This window comes from Streptopelia decaocto (assembly GCF_964273445.1).
Source record: "Streptopelia decaocto genome assembly, chromosome: 2".
Taxonomy (NCBI): domain Eukaryota; kingdom Metazoa; phylum Chordata; class Aves; order Columbiformes; family Columbidae; genus Streptopelia; species Streptopelia decaocto.
In genome coordinates this window covers 62978716-63001152 of record NC_138655.1, presented here as the reverse complement: position 1 = coordinate 63001152, position 22437 = coordinate 62978716, and the positions used below count along the sequence as shown (strand labels likewise).

The following is a 22437-nucleotide window of genomic DNA, read 5'->3' as shown; positions in this document are numbered from 1 at the left end:
CCTCATCCCGCCGGCGGAGCCACGCCCCGCGGGCCTCTGGCGGGAGGACGGGACCGGACCGGGGGCGAGGAGAGAGCAGAGGGGCGGCCGGCCGGCCTCAGGAGTCCGAGTCCTGCAGCTTCACAGAATCACAGAATGTTAGGGATTGGAAGGGACCTTGAAAGAACATCAAGTCCAATCCCCCCGCCGGAGCAAGAACACCTACATGAGGTTACACAGGAATGTGTCCAGGCGGGTTTTGAATGTCTCCAGAGAAGGAGACTCCACAACCTCTCTGGGAAGCCTGTTCCAGTGCTCTGGCACCCTCCGAGTAACGAAGTTTCTCCTCATATTCAGGTGGAACCTCCTGTGTTCCAGTTTGTACCCATTGCCTCTTGCACTATCATTGGTTGTCACCGAGAAGAGCCTGGCTCCATCCTGTGACACTCACCCTTTACATATTTATAACCATTAATGAGGTCACCCCTCAGTCTCTTCAAAGCTAAGGAGCCCCAGCTCCCTCAGCCTTTCCTCATAAGGGAGATGCTCCACTCCCTTGATCATCTTTGTTGCCCTGCACTGGACTCTCCAGCAGTTCCCTGTCCTTCTTGAACTGAGGGGCCCAGAACTGGACACAATATTCCAGAATATTCCACAATATTCCTTCAGCTTCAGCAGAGCAAGTGCCATGGTAGGTGCTCCGGGGGCAGCTTTTGATTGTGAGGAAGGTCAGGAGAAAACTCAGCACTAGGATATGAGACATGTCAGCTGTGAGCTGCACATCATGGCCCTGCTGGTGCCTCTCTCTGGTGCAGTCTGACCCTCTTGGGCCAGAAGCACCGGGGCTGAAGCTGTGGGAAAAGAAGCACTCAGGTATTGCCTGGTGCTCGCCTTGGCTGGTAATAAGTTACATAGAAAGCTGTCTGGTTCCATCTCCAAAATCTCCCTGAACCTCAAAACTAGACAAGATCTCTCTTGACTGCTTTCTCACTCCCATTATTCATTGTATTTTAGAAAGATACTTTACCAACCCAAATTTAAATCATGTTTCCACTTTATTGTTATCACCGCTATCTAAGTCACAGAATCACAGAATGGTTGAGGTTGGAAGGGACCTCTGGAGATCATTTAATTCAACCCACCTGCTAAAGCAGGTTCACCCAGAGCAGATCGCACAGGAATGTGTCCAGGCGGGTTTTGAATGTCTCCAGAGAAGGAGACTCCACAACCTCTCTGGGAAGCCTGTTCCAGTGCTCTGGCACCCTCAGAGTCTGATGAAAGAAAGACAGAATATAAGAAATTATGAATTGGGAAATCTTTAAACAAGGATAAGGAAATAAAGCTGATCTCTCTTGCATAAACTTGTTCAGTCTCCCATTGAACCATTTAAACTTTCATTGTCCATAACATCCTTTTGCAAGTAGTTCCAGAGCACAAATAGGCATTGTCTGAAGAACCCTCTCCTTCTTCTATTTTTTTCTTTTGAACCTGATTCCTATAACTTCAGTTGATATCCTCAGTGCCTGTACTGGAAGACAAAGCAAACAATTGATCCTCATCTAGGCTGCTGTTACACAGATTGCTCTCCAGTTTTCTCTCCTGGGTCTACTTAGCCATGAAAGCTGTTACATCTTTCTGCTCTTCTGTGAGCTGTATGTCCCTTGATTTGCCTTTTTAATCACTGCTGAACATCACGCTGACATTCTTGTGGAAATGTCTGTCATAACCCTGTGCTCTTATTCTTGAATGATGGTCAGTTCAAAGTCTGTTATTTGATATATGAAATTAAATTTTTTTTCCTATGTATGTTCTCTTATGTTTATCTACATTGAATTTCACTGGCTGCTGTATTCATCAGTTACTGAATTCCGTAATGCCCTTCTGCAGTCATTCAGTCAGCTCCATTCCTGTTATCTTGAATCATATAGTGTCATCAGCAAGCTGTCACCTCAGTAAGCTTTGTCTTCTATCAGGAAAATAAAAATAACATGGGCAGAAATGTCTATCTAAATTGGTATTGTTCTGTTATATTAGTAAAAAAACAAAAGAAGTGTTCATTTACAGTGCAGAACTGGAACAACCACTTTTGGAAATGTTGATAATTAGAAAGGGCCTGAGGTAATGAGAGATGGTTCTGATGTGACAGTTCTGTTTGTTTTCCTTTTAAATTTGTTCCTTGCTGGAGGCAAATGATCTGGAGGTTTATTGCAAAGGTGCCACTCCCTCAATTTATCCAGCTGAAGAACACGTCTTATTATGAAACACTGTGTCTCCGAGCTTTCCTTCAGTTCAGTTTCTTCAGTTTGAAAGGTTTGTAAAGAACCCCTTCATCGTGTCAGAAAGAACACCGAGAGCTTATTATCGGAAGCTTATTCATAGTCTTAACTGTGGGAAACCAGTATAATTATATAAAAATCTCACAAAAAGGTTTCAGGTTACGTTGTTGTAGGAATTGCCATTTTTGTGGCTGAAGGTTAAATTTAAATAGGGGTTATGGCCTTTTCACATGTAAAAACCTGTCAACCCACTACTAGAGGAATGTGTCTTCAGATTGAGTGCAATATAATGCATTTCAGCTTGTTTGTTTCATAAAAAATAAAACTCTCTGTCATGAATACTTATGACTATTTGCACTTCAAGTGAGCTGAAGCAAACACGATGAGGTTTCCCATAGAGCTCAGCCAATTTGTTAGATTATTCATGGCAGTCGAGAAGGTGTACTTTTTAGAGCTTTTATACTCCATTGCTATTGATATATGTTACCAGTTTTTACAGCAAATGACAGCAGGAAAAAAAAAAAAAAAGCTTCTTGGTAGACTTCAGGTGCCTGGGGACGTGGGAATGGGTGGAAAGGCACTTCCTGGTCTCCAGTGGCTGTGGGGTCTTGCTTAAATTTGGCGTGTGGAAACTTCCTATGCATTACACTGAGAGAGTTTGGACTTCGCTACGTTAATCAAGTACTGGCAAAACGGTATTTCTACTTAGCAGTCACATTGTGCCTTTTGTCAGGGCCTTTATTGTAACACACAGATAATTATCTAGCTCTAGGGTACTTAACAGTTTCTTTATTTCTACCTGCCACATTGCGTGCAGGTGAATTACATTGTCATTTTCTACTTTGTAAATTATGTTCTTATGTAAATATCATAAATGCTTTCCTAGTTATTAATATTCAATGTAAGCGACTCCTGTAACTGTTTTAGATGCAGGGAACTGCTGTGGAGAGGGTCGAGGTACTCAGCGCGGTGTTGTTCCACTGGAGCATGTCAGTGCTGTTATCTCAGCCCTGCCCTGGGTGCAAGCCCCGCAAAAGGGTCCCGGGAGGGAACCCCGAGGCTGGGCTTGGGGTCTCTGACTCAATCAACATGAGCTATGGCTCTCAGGGTCCCTTGCTGCTGTTCTCCTGGCCTTTCTGTCCAACAAAAATATCATTTATTTCAGGGCTAGGACTGCTCTCCGCACTCCGCCGGGTGACACTAGGTGGCAGCGTGGCATTACGTGTCCTAACCCTTCCCTCCGGTAGCCTTTTGTTTCTCGGGTATTAACATTGTATTAGAATCATAGAATCATTTCAGTTGGAAGAGACCCTGAGGATCATCGAGTCCAACCATAACCTAACCTAACTCTAGCACTAAACCATGTCCCCAAGAACCTCGTCTAAACGCCTTTTAAACACCTTCAGGGATGATGACTCCACCACTTCCCTGGGCAGCCTGTTCCAATGCAGACGAGTGTTTCTTATGTTACCAACAAGTTCATGTTCTTCTTTTTTTCTAGGCTGATCATCACAGAAGGCTGCACGTTTGTAAAACTCTGTCCAAAGAATGGATTATATGCACAGGACACTCCAGGTATAACTTATAATGCAAGCTGGTTTTCAGGGATGGCCACTGCTATTAATTCAATCTCTCCAGAGAGTCTGCAGTTTTTGTGTTTTAGAATAAAAGATTGTCCTGTGAACAGTGATCCTGAGTGCTTCAGAGGTGGAAGGTTAGAAGAAAAATCTACATCTCATCTTCTGAATTTGTCCCTAATGAAGTACTGTGCAAGTCACTAACACATCCCTTACACCAGTTAGATCCTAACCTTCTCAACTATGGATTTGCCTTAAAAAAACAACCCGTCATTTTTGTAGTGCTTCTAGATTTAAAAATGAAAAATTCTCTATAAAGGTTAGGAATTGCTAATCTAAAGCTACTTCCAATTCTGCTGACTACGAGTATTTAGAATATTATTTGCAGACTGAATAAATAAGTTGTTTCATGTTTTATTCTTGCAAGCAGCTGCCGGCAAACACAAAACTTACATTGGAACCTGAGTCTGGTTTTGATAGATCAAATCAGTCTAATAAAGACATGCATTTGCACAGCATTAATTGAGAACTTCAGTTAAAAATGAAGCAGCATAGTGACAAAGAGTCACTAGTCTTTCAGATACCAAAACACTTTATCCTGTGAAATCTGAATTGCAGGTTTATGTACAAATTGGAAGCAATGTGCATTTCAGACATTTTCAGAATAAATGAAAAGTTCTAGAGACAGGACATGCATTTGTTATACTAAACAAAGGGCCAAGCTGTTTAACAACTCATGACTACCATACTCAACAGAAGCAATTGATTGGGCGTCAGTGTTTTGGGAAGACACCCTCTCAGCGAAGGCACTGAGAACATTTAGTTACTTTTGACATCATAACCACCCATACTCAGCAGTCCTAAACAAGTCAGGAAAGCACAACCCAGACAAGCAAAAAATGAGAATAAACATAATCAAGTGTACTTAAATATATATCATAGAATCATTTGTTTGGAAAAGAGCTCTAAGATCATCAAGCCCAACCATTAACCTAACAGAGCCAAGTCCACCTCTAAACCATGTCCCTAAGAACCTCATCTACACATCTTTTAAACACCTCCAGGGATGGTGACTCCACCATTTCCCTGGGCAGCCTGTTCCAATGCCTGACAACCCTCTCCATAAAGAATTTTTTCCTCATATCCAATCTAAACATCCCCTGGCACAACCTGAGGCCATTTCCTCTCATCCTATCACTTGCTACTTGGGAGAAGAGATCAACACCCTCCATGCTACAACCTCCTTTCAGGTAGTTGCAGACAGCGATCAGGTCTCCCCTCAGCCTCCTTTTCTCCAGGCTAAACAGCCCCAGTTCCCTCAGCTGCTCCGCATAGGACTTGTTCTCCAGACCCCTCACCAGCTTTGTTGCCCTTCTCTGAACTTGCTCCAGCACCACATAATTACTAAAATGGAACAAACCCAGCAAGGCAGTAGTTGTAGTTCCATCAAAGTTTATTATTATGTGCCAAAGAACACATGGTCCATTTTATGACCACAGCCCTACAACTAGAAGGCAGGACATAAGGAAGTGATGAATGAAGCTTCATATTGTAGCAATAGCTCTGCAGTGGGTATATAGTTGTCCACAGCATGATGTAAGGACTGTTTTCCACATTAAACATTTCAATTTCTCTACACAGAAGCATTCCCGTTGTGCCTTGGCAACTAATGTTTGCTCTCAAGGCAGAAAGAGTGAATCACAGTATACTCTGAAGTGTATGAAAGAGTTTTAATTGCTACCTAATTTGTCTTGTTTGAACTCAGAAAGGAATACTACTTTATTTTTGTCTGATGCATAAACATTTGGCACTGAATTAATCGTAGTTCTGTTTTTGAAGCAAGTAGCTTCAGGGCTGATACTACTTCTAACAGCCAGTACAGTATGCACAGAAAGTATAAACAGAACGACAATAGAACCCACCTCATCTCTTCCTAACCATGTTTATAACGTATATCTTAAGCTGCTACAATCTGTTAAAAAACTAATTATTAACTAGAAATTATTGTTTTAAGTAACTAATTATTAAGCTGGAAATTAAAAGCAGAGGCGTTAGAGTATAATCTTACCCACATGCTAATGAACAAACATTTAATTCTGAAAACAGGAGTTAGACTCTGAAATCACATAAATTTGGGAAAAGGTGTTTCTATTAAGTTTTCAATCCTTTTTTATTTACAGAAAACACCACAACTTACTATGCAACTGAAATGTGAAAAAACCTATACAGTGCTTAACTTCACTGAAAACAGCAAAGAAACAATAAAAAACACAAATAGAAAACAAGCTTTTCAGAGCAGAAAAGGATAAAATATCCAAGCAACCATGTGCATGCACTGTGCTCCCCAAAGACTACAGGACTGCAGCTACAACGTAGCTGAGTGGGAGAAAGACTGAAAAACATCAGCTTGTCTTAGCTGTGTTAACCAAGCAGAAGCTGACTCACTCCACTGTTTTGCTCAGCCCAGATTTAACTCGCACAAAACCCACTATTTTTGCTGTGCTGATGGGACTGAAGCCTAAAAAAAGAATAGTTACATATTTTGCATACACTGCCACAACCTACTTGTGGGGTTTGTTTTGTATGCCACTCACATTGCTCTCTCCTTAATGATAAAGTTTATATAGTTTTAAACTAGATTTGAAGGGAGGCAGTCCGTCATTAGACCAAGTATTACAACTGTAAAACACACATCAGCTTTCGGGCACGAGAGCCTCTCTTATAAATGACACAACATTGCATTACCAGTAAGCAACATAACAATCATACACAATGATCTGGTTAAGAGAATTATGGATCAATAGCATACAAATATTTATTTTGCTAAGTCTTAACCCTCCATTCAGTAAGAGATTTTACTCAAGAATATATATTTTAACTAAGATGCTGATATTTTTCTACTGTATGAGCTTCTTCATTGTGCACAATGGAGGAATAGAACTACGATTTTACAAAAGTAGAACAAGACTTAGCTATTACTCACAGCTTTAATAGTGCAGATATTTCTGTACATATATGTATAATAAACATATCATGGTTGGTTGATGTACTCACTTGTGTAAATGCTGCCAGGATATCTTTATTAGCCAGTGAGCAAAAAGAAAATAATCTTCTCTGAGTTTGTTACGGGAGGTAGTTGCCTATATAAGGAGGAGCAGAAGTCTATGCAGAGGGAACCTGGAGTGATTTCAGTTCCCCATCGCCTTCTGAAATGTTGTGAAAGGATCTGAGCAGCCTGTGTTTGCAAGAGACAGCTGTCGGCTGCTTAACACGTAATACTCTGTCCTCGATCTCCCATTTCCTTTAAGTATATACATATATATTTCCTCTAAGTATATATATCCCTCTCCTCATAGCTCTTCTGCAAAGTCCTCCAGAAGAAAACCTGTTCTTGTGCCAGCACAAGAATTGTGGATGCATTTCTCAACCTGGGGCTGGGCAGCTGCCCAACCCCTTGTGACAACCGGCAGTTGCTGTGGCTGCATCCCTGAGCTCCAGAGGGCAGCTGGAGTTACTGGGCTGGAAGAAAACTCCTTCCTTTCTCCTTCGCAGGTGGGCAAGGTGCCAGTTCCCTCGGCGGCTGTTCCGTGCCGGGGCGAACCCTGCGTCAAGCAGAGCTGCTGTGCCAGGCTGCCTTTGCATCGGCTGCGCTGGCACAAAGAGGGTCACAGGCCAAGTGTGAGTCACAGCTTAAAATAGCAGCGGGCACCGAAGAGAATGTCAGGCTGTGGCGCAAAATGCCGTACAGGGCAGCTCAGCAAGCAAAACCGCTTGGAGTGAAAAAGCAGGTGTCTAAACACAGCTCTCGTTGAGGCCAGGCTGATATTACCGATTAAAAATGTTGGCATTCTGCAATAGTCCCAGCAGTGCACAGCTAATATAATACTCTTATTTAGATGCCTTGCTTTTTTGCCTCCAGATACGGGGTTATTTTCATTAGGCATTGCCCTTAGAGGTGAACAGCACTCTGTAAGTGGGTAAAAAAAAATAATCTGTTTCAGCTCTGTTCCTGTTGAAACGAGAGGGGAGCGTTCTGGGTGGTGCCTGTGACAGGGGAGGCAAGATGGAGTGTTTGCACCAGAGGGCCCGACTGACGCTGGGTGAAGACAATGAGGCCTAAGGACTGAGCCATGGCAGCTGCCCACCACAAGACAGGCAGGAGGAAAAGTCAACGGGGTGTCCAAGGGGAAGTGTGTGTAAAGGAAACGCGCGCTAAAGGGGAATAAAGAATGTGACGGGTCAGGAGAGAACAAGGGAAAACAGCAGAGACAAGTAAAAGCAGAGACCAAGGGGAAAAAAAAAAAAAAGACTGAAATCTACTGGAGATTATGGGAGAATGTCAGCACCACGGGCTTTGAAACACAATACAGTGAGACAGACGGTGACCGTGCTTGTCTTCCCCTTTGTAATCTTTTTAATATCGTTGCAGTTCAGTGAGTCACAGGCTCCAGTTTACAGAGGGGAGGGGGGAGCGACACCTTCACCCTCCCCGGCAGCCTGTGCCTGGCCCGCAGCCCTTTGGCGCGCTCTGGAGCAGCACAGGGCGAACCAGCATTTTAGCAGCACCTCCAGTCTGGGCAGTTTTGGATGACGAGGCTTTCCCTGGCACGGGTTGGGCAAGACACGAGGGACAGGCCACGGAGATGGTGGTTCCATCCCAAGGTAAAGCCGTGTCCTGTCTCCTCTGTCGCTGCAGGGAAGGTGAAAGGTGGGAGGCGCGAGTCTCTGCTTTTGGCACAGAAATGAAAACGCTTTGCTTTTCTCCCAGGAGTAGGTTTGCGTCTCCACAACATCAATTCCTCAGGTATATAAATGAGGGAACACACGTTGTCACACACGGCTGTGCACGGGACTGTGCTGCAAGAGCGGCGCTGGAGGCACACCATCACCCCGACAGCTTTGGGTCAAGGGCTGCATTTATTTTTAATTTATTTACAGTTTACTTCACCGAAGCACGCTGGGCTGAATACAAACCCCAGCGAACGAAATTAAACACAAGGCACCACTGCAAAACTTAAAACCTTGTGTCTTCCAACAACAGTGGGGCGCTTAAGGCTGAATCAAGTCTAAGTATTCACTTTATCTACGACAAAACCCCAGCAGGGGAGGAAAAGTCCGAGTTTGGCAAAGAGCCGCCTGTCGCAGGCGGGGAGCGGGGGACAGCGGCCCCGGGCAGATACCACCTCCGGCAGGGGAGGGGGGACAGGCAACGCTCCCTGCCCCCCCCCGGAACTCCGTTGAGCAACTCCATCCGGGTCCTTGTCCCGCGGGCGGTGCCCGACTCAGCATCACGTGGGTCATGACGGCGGTTACACGAGGAGTGGCAGTGCGGGGGGAGAAGGAGCAGGGAAGCGCGACCCGGATTCTCGGCGTGGCGGCGGCTGGGGGATGCTCTGCCGCTGTTGTTCTCGCTTTTATCGTTCGCCACACAGGGAGCGTCTATGGCTAGTGTAGTTATCTCTGAGCCTTCCTGCCTGGAGCACAAGATTCTGTTTCCCCCCCGGGAAACCGGAGCACTTGGTACGCGCCAGCAGAGCGCTGTGGCGCGGTGCGGGCAGGGCGGCGCCTGTGTGACTCAGGCGCTGCCATTTTGAGTGGTCGGTGCTGACGGCGCAGCTCCGCTCCGCGCTCGCTCCCGGGCCGAGGCTCAGCCGCAGACCCCGGCGCTCCCGCTCTCTCCTCCCGCCACCTTCGAGGACGTCCCGGGGGCCGCGTGGGCGAAGAGAGGCTCTCAGCCCTTTCGTCCTTTTTCCGACCACGCTCCGCCGCCGCTCCGGGATCTCTATGCCCGCCGCCCTCCGTGGGAGCCACTAGCGCAGGGACCCGCCGCCGCCGCCTCCTCCTCCACCTTCCGCCGTCGCCTCTTCCTCCTTCTCCTCTTCCTCTCTCCGCCACCATTTCCCCACTCCCCGGCACCGGGGCGCTGAGCTAGACTATGGGGACCAGGTTGGGGCCGAGCAGCGGCAGAGCGGGCGGCCCGGTCACCGTGTCCACTGCGGCAGGGATGGGGGGGCTCCGTGGCTTCGTGGCTTTATCTTGACATGGCTCCTCTCCGTGCTGCCAGCAGCGCCGCCGCCTCCACTGCTCCTCCTGCGCCCGCCGGCTGCGGGTAGCGAGCGGGCCGCGCTCTCGGCCTCCTGCCCGAGTCTCTCAGTCTCTTGCTTAAGTTGGGGGGAAAAGTTTTGGGAGGGGCTCCTTTTTTTGTTGTTGTTTTTGTTTTCCTTTCTTTTTCAATTGTTTTTTGTTTTTTTTTTTTTTTTTGGTCAGGAGAGAAAGGGGTATACTTTACCCCCTTTTCTTAACCTGGTCTGACAGATTTGCTAACCGAAAAACTTTTTTTTTTTTAACCTCGACTAATCAAACACCTTGGGGAGGGGAAAAAATGTCTGGAGAGAGGAAGAAAATAACCTGATAATTGGGGATTTGCCTTTTTTTTTTTTTTAAGTGGGGAGGGTGTTTTAGAGGTTTAGAATTGCAGCCTAGGCTTGCAATTAGTAAAAAAAAAAAACCTCGCGAAAATTTTGGGCACCGAAAATTTTTGGGAACGAAACTCTCCATGTTTTCCAAATCCTGACCATGAAGTGAGAGGGGAGGCGCCGTGCTACTGGGGGTGCCCCGGGCACAGGCCACCCGCTGCAGCCTCCGCTAGCTCGTGTAGGAGACAGAGGCCTCAGGAGAAGCCAGAAGCGTTTGCCATGCACAGCCTGGGCTAACCGTGCTCGCTGCGCAGCGCAGCAGCGGCGGGGAGAGAAGGATCCCCCGGGAATCAGCAGCCTCGGGAGCGTGTGAGGTGTCGGGGGATGTAGGGTTCTCCCACCCGTAAAGGAGCCCAGGTTTGGGGCGCTGGGTTGGGTTTTAGTCTCTAGGTGAGATAATACTGCCCCTTCAACCCCTGCCTGCCCCTCATCTGTGGCCATCATGATCCCTCTTCTCTTTGGCAGCAGCAGCCTCAGGGTGATGATGTGCCTGATGATGAGCAGGATGAAGTTAGAAATGGCTCCGCTGTTTTTTCTCTTTGCTCCCCTGCAAACCAGCGCTGTGTTGTCTGTAGTTGATTTTGTTGTTGGCAGAGAAATCTTATATCTCCCAGGATGTGCACTCCTTCTCTGCACCCTTTTCTCTGCTCTCCACCAAGTGTAATAATTTTAAAGAAAAAAAGGCAACATAGCAATAGTGGAAAGCTGAGAATAATAATCAGTGGAGTCATGAATCTGGCTGGGGTAAAACGCAATTTGTGATTTCAGCTTCATTTTTTTTTTGTAAGCAGAGCAAAAGTACCCCCCCATGGATTGGGCTTGTGCCAGTTGCTTTTTATTGTACACATAAATTGTGATAAATTTTTTTTTTTCTTTTTCATTCTTACCCACACTTATTCCTGCAGCTAAACTGTTCTTTTTTTTTTTTTCTTCTTTTTTTTTTTTTTTTTTTCCTTGATTTATTGTAAAACCTCTTGTCCAGCCATGGCTGGACAACTACTTACTTTGTTTCTTGGCCCCTCTGATACGACATTCTCCTAAAAAATTGCCGGAGGTGCGGTTTTGGGTTACATTCGCATTTTATCTGTTCAGTCGTATTAGCAGGAGTAAAACGACTTGTTTCTGTTGTACTTGAGTCTTACGAAAAGGTGCCCATAGTTTAGCAACAGTTTCCAAAGGCTTTAGTACCACCTATATTGCAAAATGGGGGACCCAAACTCCCGGAAGAAACAAGCTCTGAACAGACTTCGTGCTCAGCTTAGAAAGAAAAAAGAATCTTTAGCTGACCAGTTTGACTTCAAGATGTACATTGCCTTTGTGTTCAAAGACAAGGTAACTTCGTTTTAATGTTTCTCTCTGTGTTGTCTATTCCAATGCATGTTAACTATGCTGTGCAAAGTCTTGCTGCCTAATTCCATCTTACAGTTTATCCTTAATAGATTTCATTGACTTTCTTTTTTTTCATTGCTGATTGCCGTAATGTTTACTTCACGTTTGTCATTTTGGCTTTTTGTATGTTTGCAGTTTTGTAATGCAGGGGGTGTCAGTGCCTCATTAGATGATTACTTGGTAACTTCTGTATTCGATAAATATTTGTTGAAGTTAATACTGTAATTCTTTAAGCCTTATTGGGGTCTGAATTGCAGAATTGTTGTCTATGAAGAGTTGAGTTGAAAAGGCAGACCTGGCTGGAGCGATTGCTAAAGTTCCTGCGTTTATCTGGTTAAAGCAGAAGGGAGGACCTGGCGGTTTAAGTGAGGAGTCGCAAAATGCGATATTGAAATGGCCTCAGTGCACTGGCACACGTGAAACTGCTGCTGTTGTTTTGGGAGGGAGGGGGGAGGGCGAAAAGGAGCTGGTGTTTGCTGTGTGTCTGGGCCAACCTGGGGAGCCTGCTGGTATTTCTGAAGCTAACTGGAATTGTAGGAGAGTTTCTGTCCACAGGTGAATAAAAGTAGATGCTTATAGTAAGTGAATGTGCTGAGCAAATGATGGGGAAGTGAAGGTCGAGGCAAATACCAACATAGCAGATAATGCAGGAAATGCATGTAGATGAGCACTGAAATAGTTTAATCCCCTCAAATTTATAGTTTTTGCATTCACCGTAATAGTTATGTGTTTTTTTTAATAAGGACTCTGAACAACTTAAATTTTAATTTCTTTAACATTTCTGACTCCAATTTGCTTTTGTTTTTTGCAAACAGACATGGATATAGTGGGATGTAATTTCTTGGTACTGTCTTGTAGTAATAAAGAGAAATATGAATGTTTAAGCAGTGGTAGCAATTAGATTTTTCTTAGATAATGACTTCAGTGGTTTTAGTTGGAGCATTCGTACTCCTCTCTGGCTGCTTTGTAGAAATTTATTGTGTATCTGTTTTAAATCCTGTAAAATTCACTTATCACAGTGAACTGAAGATGTCCATCCAGTACCAGTTTGCTTGAAGTAGGCATTTAGCTCAGCGTAGCTTGTTCAGCATATAGTTGCCTGTTATGTCTGTTCTGTCTGGGAGTGTGGAGGGTTATGTGATAAAATATGCTTTGTCTGTCATGTGATCCTTAAATAGGTCAAGGCTTTTTATGAGCTATAAGAAAACTGTTAGAAGGAGACATTACAACTTTAAGTGACTTTTACGTACAGCAAAAACTGTTTTTACAAATTCCCCATAATGTTTTTGCCTTGCTTGAGAGATATTGAAATATTTGTAGTGAGTATAAAAGTTATTTAGCAAATAAAAATAGTCCTTTTTGAGGAGGTTATGGCTTGTAGCTAACTTCTGGTTGGATCTCGATCACCAATTGTTACCAAATGTGGCATTTAAAGACTTCACTCTTATGAAACGGCCAACTTTAAAGTATCGCAAGAGGAGAAAAAGGTTACTTGATTTGTGAAGAGAAGCTTGATAGAGGGCTCTTGGTCAGCCCCAAATCATGTATTTTGTGTGATGAAAGGGTGGTGCTGTTAACGTTTAGATACAGCCTTAATGTTTGCATGATTGGTATGTAGATTCATGTCTTTGGAGACTACAAAAACATGTTCAACTTTTTTGTAATAAAAAGTTGTTGGACTGATTCTGTTAAATTTCTAAGTGTTTGCATGTTAATTTTAATGTGGTTTGTGTCAAAGTCTTGAGATATGCATTTCATACGTGTATGCTAACAAAACCACAAATTCTGAAATAAACTGTTATCTATAATTGCCTAAAAAGGATTGTAATCCTAATGTAACCCGTGGGGTTTTTTTTTTTTTGGTAGAAGAAAAAGTCAGCGCTTTTTGAAGTGTCTGAAGTGATACCAGTCATGACCAATAATTATGAAGAAAATATCCTGAAAGGTGTGCGGGATTCCAGCTATTCTTTGGAAAGTTCCTTAGAGCTTCTGCAGAAGGATGTAGTACAGCTTCATGCACCCCGCTACCAGTCTATGCGCAGGGTAAAGTTACTCTTTACAATGGCTGACTCTTAGTTTGTTTTCAACACTTGTGCTTTTCTTGGTGAATGTTAAGGATAATCCTGCTGTTTTGATTTTTCTCAGCTCTTCTGCTGCACAAGGGTTCTGGGGGCCTGTGTTTGTGGGGTCCAGGTTGAAGGGTAACAGCACATGTATTCTGTAATTTTGTGTAAATATGTAATGCTCAAGATTTACTTTTCATCTGTCTCATTCAAATATGCCTTGAGAATTACATCATCTTGCTGTCCTTGTATTACTGTGAGTAATACAAATGGAAAATGACACAAACATGGTAATAAGTACCACCTTTAAATTATGTGCCTGTACAGATAAGTTGCTTCTTTGTGTCTTTGACTAATGGAGGGACTGTAAGTACGGAATTTTGCTGTTTACAGGATGTGATCGGCTGTACCCAGGAGATGGACTTCATTCTTTGGCCTCGTAACGATATTGAGAAGATAGTCTGTCTCCTGTTTTCTCGGTGGAAGGGATCTGATGAACCCTTTAGGCCTGTTCAGGTATTTTTTTTTTTCTCTTTTTTAACTTCAATAAGTAACTTACACCTGAAGGGAGCATAACTACTCTCTCTTAACCAAGAAGTTGATAATATGTGACTTCTGTGGCCATTAAAAAGTATGTTGTCTGTTTTTATTTGTAAAGCAGTAAATGTTTTGAATGCCAAATTCTGCTTCCTCTATGCACTGTTATATTAGTGCTTGGAAAATTTAAGTGTCTGAAGGACCCTTTACAAGTGGCATGTATGGGTAAATACATATGCCATGTTAGTATTTGTAGAAGTGGATCAGATATGGCTCTTAGTACACTTGAATCTTTGTCTAACTATGACGGTGTCATTAAGATTCTGTGAGTATCCCAAGTTGCGGTATTTTGTAAGATGGAAGAGGGTCTGAGATCAATGGAATTTTTGCATTATAACTTTGCCTTAAATTTTAAACATCTTGGATTATTTTTTCAGTCACCAGCTTTAGCTGTTTACATTCAGACTTTTGAATGATGTTTTATCTATTTTCTATGCTGGTTCTGTATTAATAGTAAGTTACTGGAAGAAATGTGCTGTATTGTTGACGCTCAGGGATTTTATGACAGAACAAGCTAAATCTGGTTTTATATATGCAATTAAAATTGCACCTTTAACTACATATATAAAACCATATTTAAAGTTGTACCTTTTGAGCTGTTAATATGTCATTGTAATGACTAATAGCTGCATTGGCAGAATGAAACTAGGCAGTTCTTTACATTGTGCCACAGCTCAAGTGTATCATTTTCACTGTGGTCCCTGATTTCTGCTTTTCATAGAGGAGAAAAGGAAAGAAACAGAAGTGGTTGTAAAGCCCCAGATTGAAGGAAATTAACTAGTTATGTGAGCTTCAGTTTAGTGAATATTTTATTCCCCTCCCTCACACAATGCAGGCCAAGTTTGAATTTCATCATGGTGACTACGAAAAACAGTTTCTGCATGTTCTGAGCCGAAAGGACAAGACTGGAATTGTTGTCAACAACCCTAACCAGTCAGTGTTTCTCTTCATTGACAGACAGCACTTGCAGGTAAGCATATTTTTGTTCCTCTTTTTAATGCATATGTTTTAATCATAAAATGTGTTTTCTTCTTGGGAACATCAGTTATTTTATTGCAAAATACTCAAGTAGAAAAATTGATCATGCATTCATGCTCACATTTCAGCAGTTTCAGAGGAAACTTGCACTATGAATCTGATTCACACATATGAAAACTAGCTACAGACTGCAGATGTGTTCACATAGAATTACTTTAATGTTCTTGTATTAAAAATCAAATAAGTTCTGAAATAGACTTAACAGTGTTTTGGAAAGATTAAAACATTGGTTTAATTTGGGTGATATTACAAAAATCATTCAAGTGAAGAATGAACAGAATAGTGAAAATATTTTGGGCATTAGAGGTCACAGACTAGTTTTGAGTTCAGACTGTTTATACAGATGAAACTGTGGCTTTTAAATGCCTGTGTTGTTCCTCCACAACCAGCAGCAACCTAATAACTGGGTTGGATCTGCTAGGGGACTGCCTGTTATTCTTGAGTTAACTTCATGTTTAATAGGTTTTTTTTTTTCTTTGCCTCTAGACTCCAAAAAACAAAGCTACAATCTTCAAGTTATGCAGCATCTGCCTGTATCTGCCACAGGAGCAGCTCACTCACTGGACGGTTGGTACCATTGAGGACCACCTCCGTCCTTACATGCCAGAGTAAGGTACTGGCCAGCAAAATGGGGAAGATCACAGAATGCAGCAGTGGATTTTCACTTTCCTCACCACTTTATTCTTTCAGAATTTAGAAGAAAATGGACTCATGTTCAGAACTATACATTGTGAAACTTGATCATCCTGGATTTTTTTTTTGTCATTTGTATCTCAGAACTTTACAATTTTTTTTTTAGATGTTTTCTGCATGGACCTTGTGAAAGAGAGGATGCTCTGCACACTTCTGCACTGCATCAGCATCTTACTAAAATGTGAAATGAAGGGACTGTACACTGAAACAAATGTATCCGAAAGCACAAGGTGATCATTTGTGGTGGTGTTCCCATTTGTGCTGGTCATGCCCCTTAACATCTATAATGTTAACCATCAGTATTTGGAGGGTGAGAAGTGAATGTAACGGGTATAAAAGCCTTATAGCTTTGCTGTTAATGATTGTATCAAAGAGCACTATCACTCATTTTAGTGAACAGAGAAGTGGCTATTACAATAGGAAGTGTGGGAAAGAAATCTTTCTTTTTTTAAAAAAAAAAGCATCTCATTTAATGTTTAGGCATTTTTTGCCTCTTTTATTTTGCTGGGCCACGTCTAAGTTTACTGGCACTTTGGTTTTGGATCTCTTTCCCCAAGTTGCTGTATAACTGTATGAAAGTATTCTTTTGAGTTGGATGCATTCATACAGATGAGGCAGACCTGGAGTCTGAAGTTGCTAAAGCAGCTAAAAATAAAGTAAAATAATAGCTGCTGAAACAATGTTGGTAGAGGATTATTTTTTCTTGAGAGTTGAGACTTGTAAACTTGCAGGTGAACTGTGCAGGAAATACTGGTTTCTAAAACATTTCTTACGGAAAACCCATTGAGGTTGTTTTCTTTTGGAATAGACATTATAAACCAATGTAAAATAGTGTTTGGAGTGTCAAAAGTTGGTTCTGACAGAACATTTTAAGATTGTGCAATGATAAAAGGAAGACTACTGTATAGTTTTGATGACAGAAAGCTCTGCTTGAGGGTTGAGTACTTTACTGGAGTAAAACTGCATAAGCCTGCTCCCTTTGGATTAAACTAGTGCTTACCTGTTTAAAACTTGTATTTAGCTTTTGTTTGGAATTGGAAAAAAATGAAAGTTAAATAAATTAGGTGAAAAATGACTGGCTTTCTTTATGGAGATCCTATGAATTGATTTTTTTTAGCGTCTTACATCTTGACAGTGTCACCCACTGCAAATATTGAAAATGTACAGACTGTGAAATGTTAAGATTAACAAAGATGAGTGGCAAAGGTGTTCTTACATATGCAGGCAATATATTTCTTTTGAAAAGTAGCTGTCAGAAATAATCCAATTACATACTGTTTTTTAGTTCTTTTGTTATAAGGTCCTACAGGTTAAACTGGAGCACACTAGAAAAACACCGTCTGAAAGCTGCAACTTCGTGTTAATAAATGCCTTAAGTTACAAAGAAATATTTTGAAAATGCTGCTCTACAGAATCCGAAGACTTTCCGGAATATTTAGTAACCACCATACTTGCTAATAGTACTTAATTTCCTAGCTAAATGTAAGCGTCTTTTCTTTGAATGGACTGTAAGACGTGATACCAGGTGTCCACATGAAGCTTGAAATAGGTTTTTATTTCTCTGTGTTACATGGAACAACCTGTTCGGTTTAATTACATACTTTTTGTATGAGTTGCATAAGATGCACAGGCTATCAAGTTGTTCTTGACAGTGATCCTAGAGTTAAATAACACTGTACTTTCTTGGGAGAACATAATTTTATTAACCCAGCTAACAAACATTATGCCTTTGCTGTGCTATCAGATTGGGTCGATAGGCATCTGCATTGTGTGAAAAAAGATAAACAGGAACAATAGGCTTCAGAGCATAAGAATCTCCGGGAAGTGTGTGAGAGTGTGTTCTGAAATCATTTGGCATCCTTGAAAGGTGTCTCTTTTGAGGGAAAAGTTTAAACTTCAAGTTGTCCCACTCTTTCTCAGTGGAACATCTAGTTCAGTCTCATAATGTTCTTCAGCGAAATGCGCTTCAAAACTGAATGGAAGCAGTTTATAATATCTGGCTTTTGGTTTCAGGCCTTCTTTATACCAGCTTAGTGGCTTTTTGGTAGGCTTTCTTAACTTCGAAGTATAGGTTTTCTCTCAAAATTAATGCTTAAAAAGCACAGTTTACAGCTGTGTAAACCTAGTATGTTCAGTGGAGCCGTTTTTAAATCAGAAATGGCTCTTTTATAACACAAGAATTTTTGGTACTACCTGCTGTCAGCTCCTTGTGTTGCTCCTTTGGGTATGCTAATCCCAAGAATTGAAATATGCTCAAAATCTAACCTGTATATGGGAGTTTTACCAGGCTATTGCTTGAGTATTTGTCATGTGATCTTGGCAAGTGTGAATGGGGCAGGGAGAAATGTGAAGGCAGCAAAATGAAGTAGATGGAGGCCTATTAAATATGCACCTAAATGAAGTGTCTGGTGAAGGGAAGCTTGTGTCACGTGCTTCCCAGGTGATGATGAGAAACTTCTTGAATGTCATAGCTTGTATGTGGCTGTATAGTTTCACTTCACTTTTCAAGCTTCATCAGCTGCACAGGTTTTACCAAAAATACGATAAGATGGGCAGAAGGGCTTGTGTAAGTGTTGCCCAAATGTAATATGCCTGTAGCTAGTTGGGAGTTGATGCCCTTTTGTCACGTGTCTGAAGCATAAATTGCTTCTTGAAAGCTGTTTTGTTACACTTAAATTGCTGTGTTAGGTGATAAAACAGGTACTAGAAACATAATCGGATTATTCAGTGTTTCTCTTAAAAAGTTTACTTAAACTGGAACTACTCTTTCAGCATTTAAAGCTTTTAGATCAAGCTAATGATCTCTTGCTGCAAGTTTATTTTTTTTTTTTTTTGCATAGCGAGATGTTAAGACTATTAGAAACAGAGCTGGTAGAAAGGTGCTGATTTTGCCAATTACAATTTTCTATAATTTTTTAAATATTACATCTCTGAAAGACATACTTGATCTGTACTTCCAAAATACAAAACAAGCAGAGGACCAGTTCACTACAGGTAAGTGCTCTAGTCCTTGTGAATGACCACATCTTGTTGACACATTAAGGCATAATGTATTAGTTTTAAAATTACTTTATGGCACCTGTATCAGGTTTGAAACTCCTGCCTCTTGTACATACTCCCAGCTTGTGACCTCTACAGGCATCTTTCCCTGCCTGTTCCTGTTTTGCTGCTGGGAGGACACAGCATTTTCTTTCGCTTGTCACTGGTCATGTGCTGAGTCATTAGATTACTTGCAGTTAATGAATGCCACCTCCTGTTAAATCTGGATCTCTGGTGGTTAAACAGTGAGAATGTTCACGTAAGGGTTTTTTGCTCTTTTAAGTGTGAGATTATACTAATGGACTGTTATAGGATTAATATAAGATTACACTAAGGTTCCTGCCACTAGCATGATAGTTGTTGAAGTCAACTACTAGACTATGCTTATATCCACTAAGAAGACAGATGTGCTATGAGTTTACTTAATTGCTGTTTTCTTTCATTAGCCTGGAAAAGCTTCCCCCATTTTTGCATTTACTGCAGCAGCAAATTCAGAAGCTGTATAAGCCTACAGATTCTGGAACAGCTTTCTGGCATGAAATAATAAAGGGCTTTAATAGTGTTTTACAAAAGGAAAAAAAGTTTAGCTTGCACATTTGAGGGATGGTAGTAGCCTGAGTAGTGTTTATTCTGGAATTCCTTTTGTGGAACCAATCTAACTTTTTATTCTAGTAATTTTGTTTCCCAAACCGTAAGGCCAATGTTGTTACTTGTCCCTTAGGATCATTAGTGCACAAAAAGGACATTCCTGTGTATAGGTTTGGCCTTTTTTTGCACCTGTGCTACTTGATGCTATGCTGGTGGTGTGAAAGCAAGGCCTCTTCTGTACCTGCCAGCTTGCTGCCACTTCGCTGCAAGGTTCAGTGTGAGTGGGAGATAAACACTTCAGACAGAGGGAGCCTCTGCACTAGAACTGGAGTTCCATCAGCTCTTTCCCTGCTGTAGTGCACAGGGGCTTGGTGCTTTGTATTAATTTGGTGTTTAAATCTTCCTTGTGCTGTTCGTGGAGTACAGATGAATTCTGCCTTCCGGAACACTGTAGTTCCATCTGCAGTAGTCAGTACCACTTGCTGATCTGTGCGCTGCAGCTGGGCATTTGCAAGGCTCTGACCATTCCGCGCTGAGGCTGTGGAAGGCTGCGCCAGCTCTGTGGGTTATCTAAAGCAAGCTAAGTGATACGTGAGTGTGATTTTTCTTCTGCATAGCTGACTGAAATGCTTTTTAGGGCTGAAGATACCTGTGACCTAGTTCTGCTTGGAAAGGATTTACATATGGACAGGTCCCTTGATGTGAGGACAATTACTGTATGCTAGAGCACCCGCTCTACAAGCTGTTTTTTTGGACTCTTGCAATCTATTTGAGCAGCTACTGCTTTTAAGCAAAAAAAAAAATCATCAAAGATCCAGACTCTTTCTACTGTGGTACAGCCCCAGGTACTGTTTTGGTGAACAAAAGCGGTGGGGTGTGTGGTTTGCATGTGGTTTTGTTTTGTTTTTCTGGAGGATAGCCAATGTTGTCTTGTTTAATTAGAACTTGCAGGTAACGTGTTTATGTTCAGGTAAGAATTGTATATGCTGCAGTGTCCCACACCATGGCAGTCTGCGACCTGGGGAATCTGCTAACAGCAGTTTTTCAGTGAATGCACTACAGAATCATAATAAATGCCTTTGTCCCTGAACTCGTAAGTTGCCAAGCAGGAATCAAAGTTCTTTTTTCCTCTTTCCCATGGAGAGGCAAGGGAGAGGTTTTGGTGTTTCTTTCAACTGGCTACATGGTTTCTGCAAATTTCTGCAGCAAATTCTAAAATAGTGATAAAATGCTGTTGGAAATTCTTTCATATGCCTTGGTAGTGGCTCAGAGCCAGTCAATGAAGCTGAATAGAACTGCTGTTCAGAACAGTTACTTAACAGCCTAATTCTCCCCACCTCCCCCATTCCCTTTAGGTGGTAATGCTTGCCAATTTGAGAATTGTAAACCAACTAGCTTGTAATTAAATTGGCAGATTAGCCATGAGACCCCTGTGACAGGTGCCTCAAACTGAAAGGTGAACAAGGAGTCCTGGTGGTTTAACACTTGTTTCAGCAGTAATGTCCTTCCTTACCCCTTCCTCTCCCTAGTTTATCACAAGTTGCTTCTTCCCAAGAGCTGGAATTCTTAGTGACTGAATCCATCCTCACAGCACCTTCACCTGTGATTAGTAGTTGCCCTGATTAGTATCTGGAGTCTTGCTTTTAAATGCCAGCGGGAATGACTCTAATTCCTCGTTTTCTCAAGGGATCTGCAGTGCACAGTTCTACCATGGTGCAGATACTTGGCTGTCAGTCTGGATGCATTTGTGCAATAGGGGTGACGTGAAACCAGCACCAAACACTTGGCTGACCAATATATTGTGTGAAGTGCGAAGTTGCAGTTACTCTCACTGATAGAGGCAAACTGTTCCGTAACATGTCACATACTGCTATGTGAAAAGTCTCCTCTGTAAGGAGACCTCCAGACATCAAGGACTATGGTGTAGGTGTTTGATATGTTTAAAAAAAAAAAAAAAAAAAAAAAAAGAGGGGGGGTGGAAAACAACCCAAAACCCTGCACAATATGGGAGGGACATTCTTATTTGCAGCTGTAAGATATGGAGCTTACAGAGGTCTGTCAGTTATTGCATAAGTAATCTGGTATACTAATAAGAATCACAAGGTGATCTCATCAAGTCACCTTATTTGCTTGCTTGTAAGGGAATTATACCTAAATCTGCAGTGATGGAACCAGGTCAACCCCACAGGAAATGTTTGTTCTGATGCCAGGTTGAACCACGTGCCATTTGGCTTTATTACAATGATTGTTTTCTGTTACTTCTTTTCAGACTCAGCTAAGGTAAGATAGAGATTTTTCAAAATCTGGGTTAGGGTGAAATCAGTAAAGAACACCTTCAAATATTAAGTCTGATGTTTGACAATTTACTGCCAAAGCTAAGCAAGACCAATGGTCACAATTCCTTCTACGATCATCTTCAAGCCTAAATTAAGTTGCAAAATAAATTATGAGGTCAGCATGCTGCTGGTGGTAGAGGGATAACAGACAAGGTCATATTAAAATAATCAGTTTAATGAACTGCTTCTAAAATAAGTGGCTTGCATATTAATGATGTCCCTCTTTCTTATTAATTAGGCAGCACTAAAATATTCTTGTTGAATAGTCTGTTATTAAGATAGAAGGGACTTCACTAGTTAGCTCAGGAAGTGGGTTGTGGTTTTTTTCAGTTTCTCTCTTGGCCTGCAGCAGTCCTTGCCAGGCTCAAATGGTAACAGGAGGATAT

The 22437-nt window shown here is 42.1% G+C and overlaps 1 protein-coding gene across 1 annotated transcript; it reads left to right on the top strand.

Moving 5' to 3' along the window:
* Positions 1–9391: 9391 nt before the first annotated feature.
* LOC309436113 (uncharacterized protein C6orf62 homolog) lies at positions 9392–17180 on the top strand. The gene is made up of 5 exons (XM_082045017.1): positions 9392–11640; positions 13564–13740; positions 14154–14276; positions 15193–15327; positions 15882–17180. Exons 1-5 carry the CDS (start codon positions 11512–11514, stop codon positions 16005–16007), a joined length of 690 nt encoding a protein of 229 aa, XP_081901143.1. The 5' UTR covers positions 9392–11511; the 3' UTR covers positions 16008–17180.
* The last annotated feature ends 5257 nt before the right edge of the window (positions 17181–22437 follow it).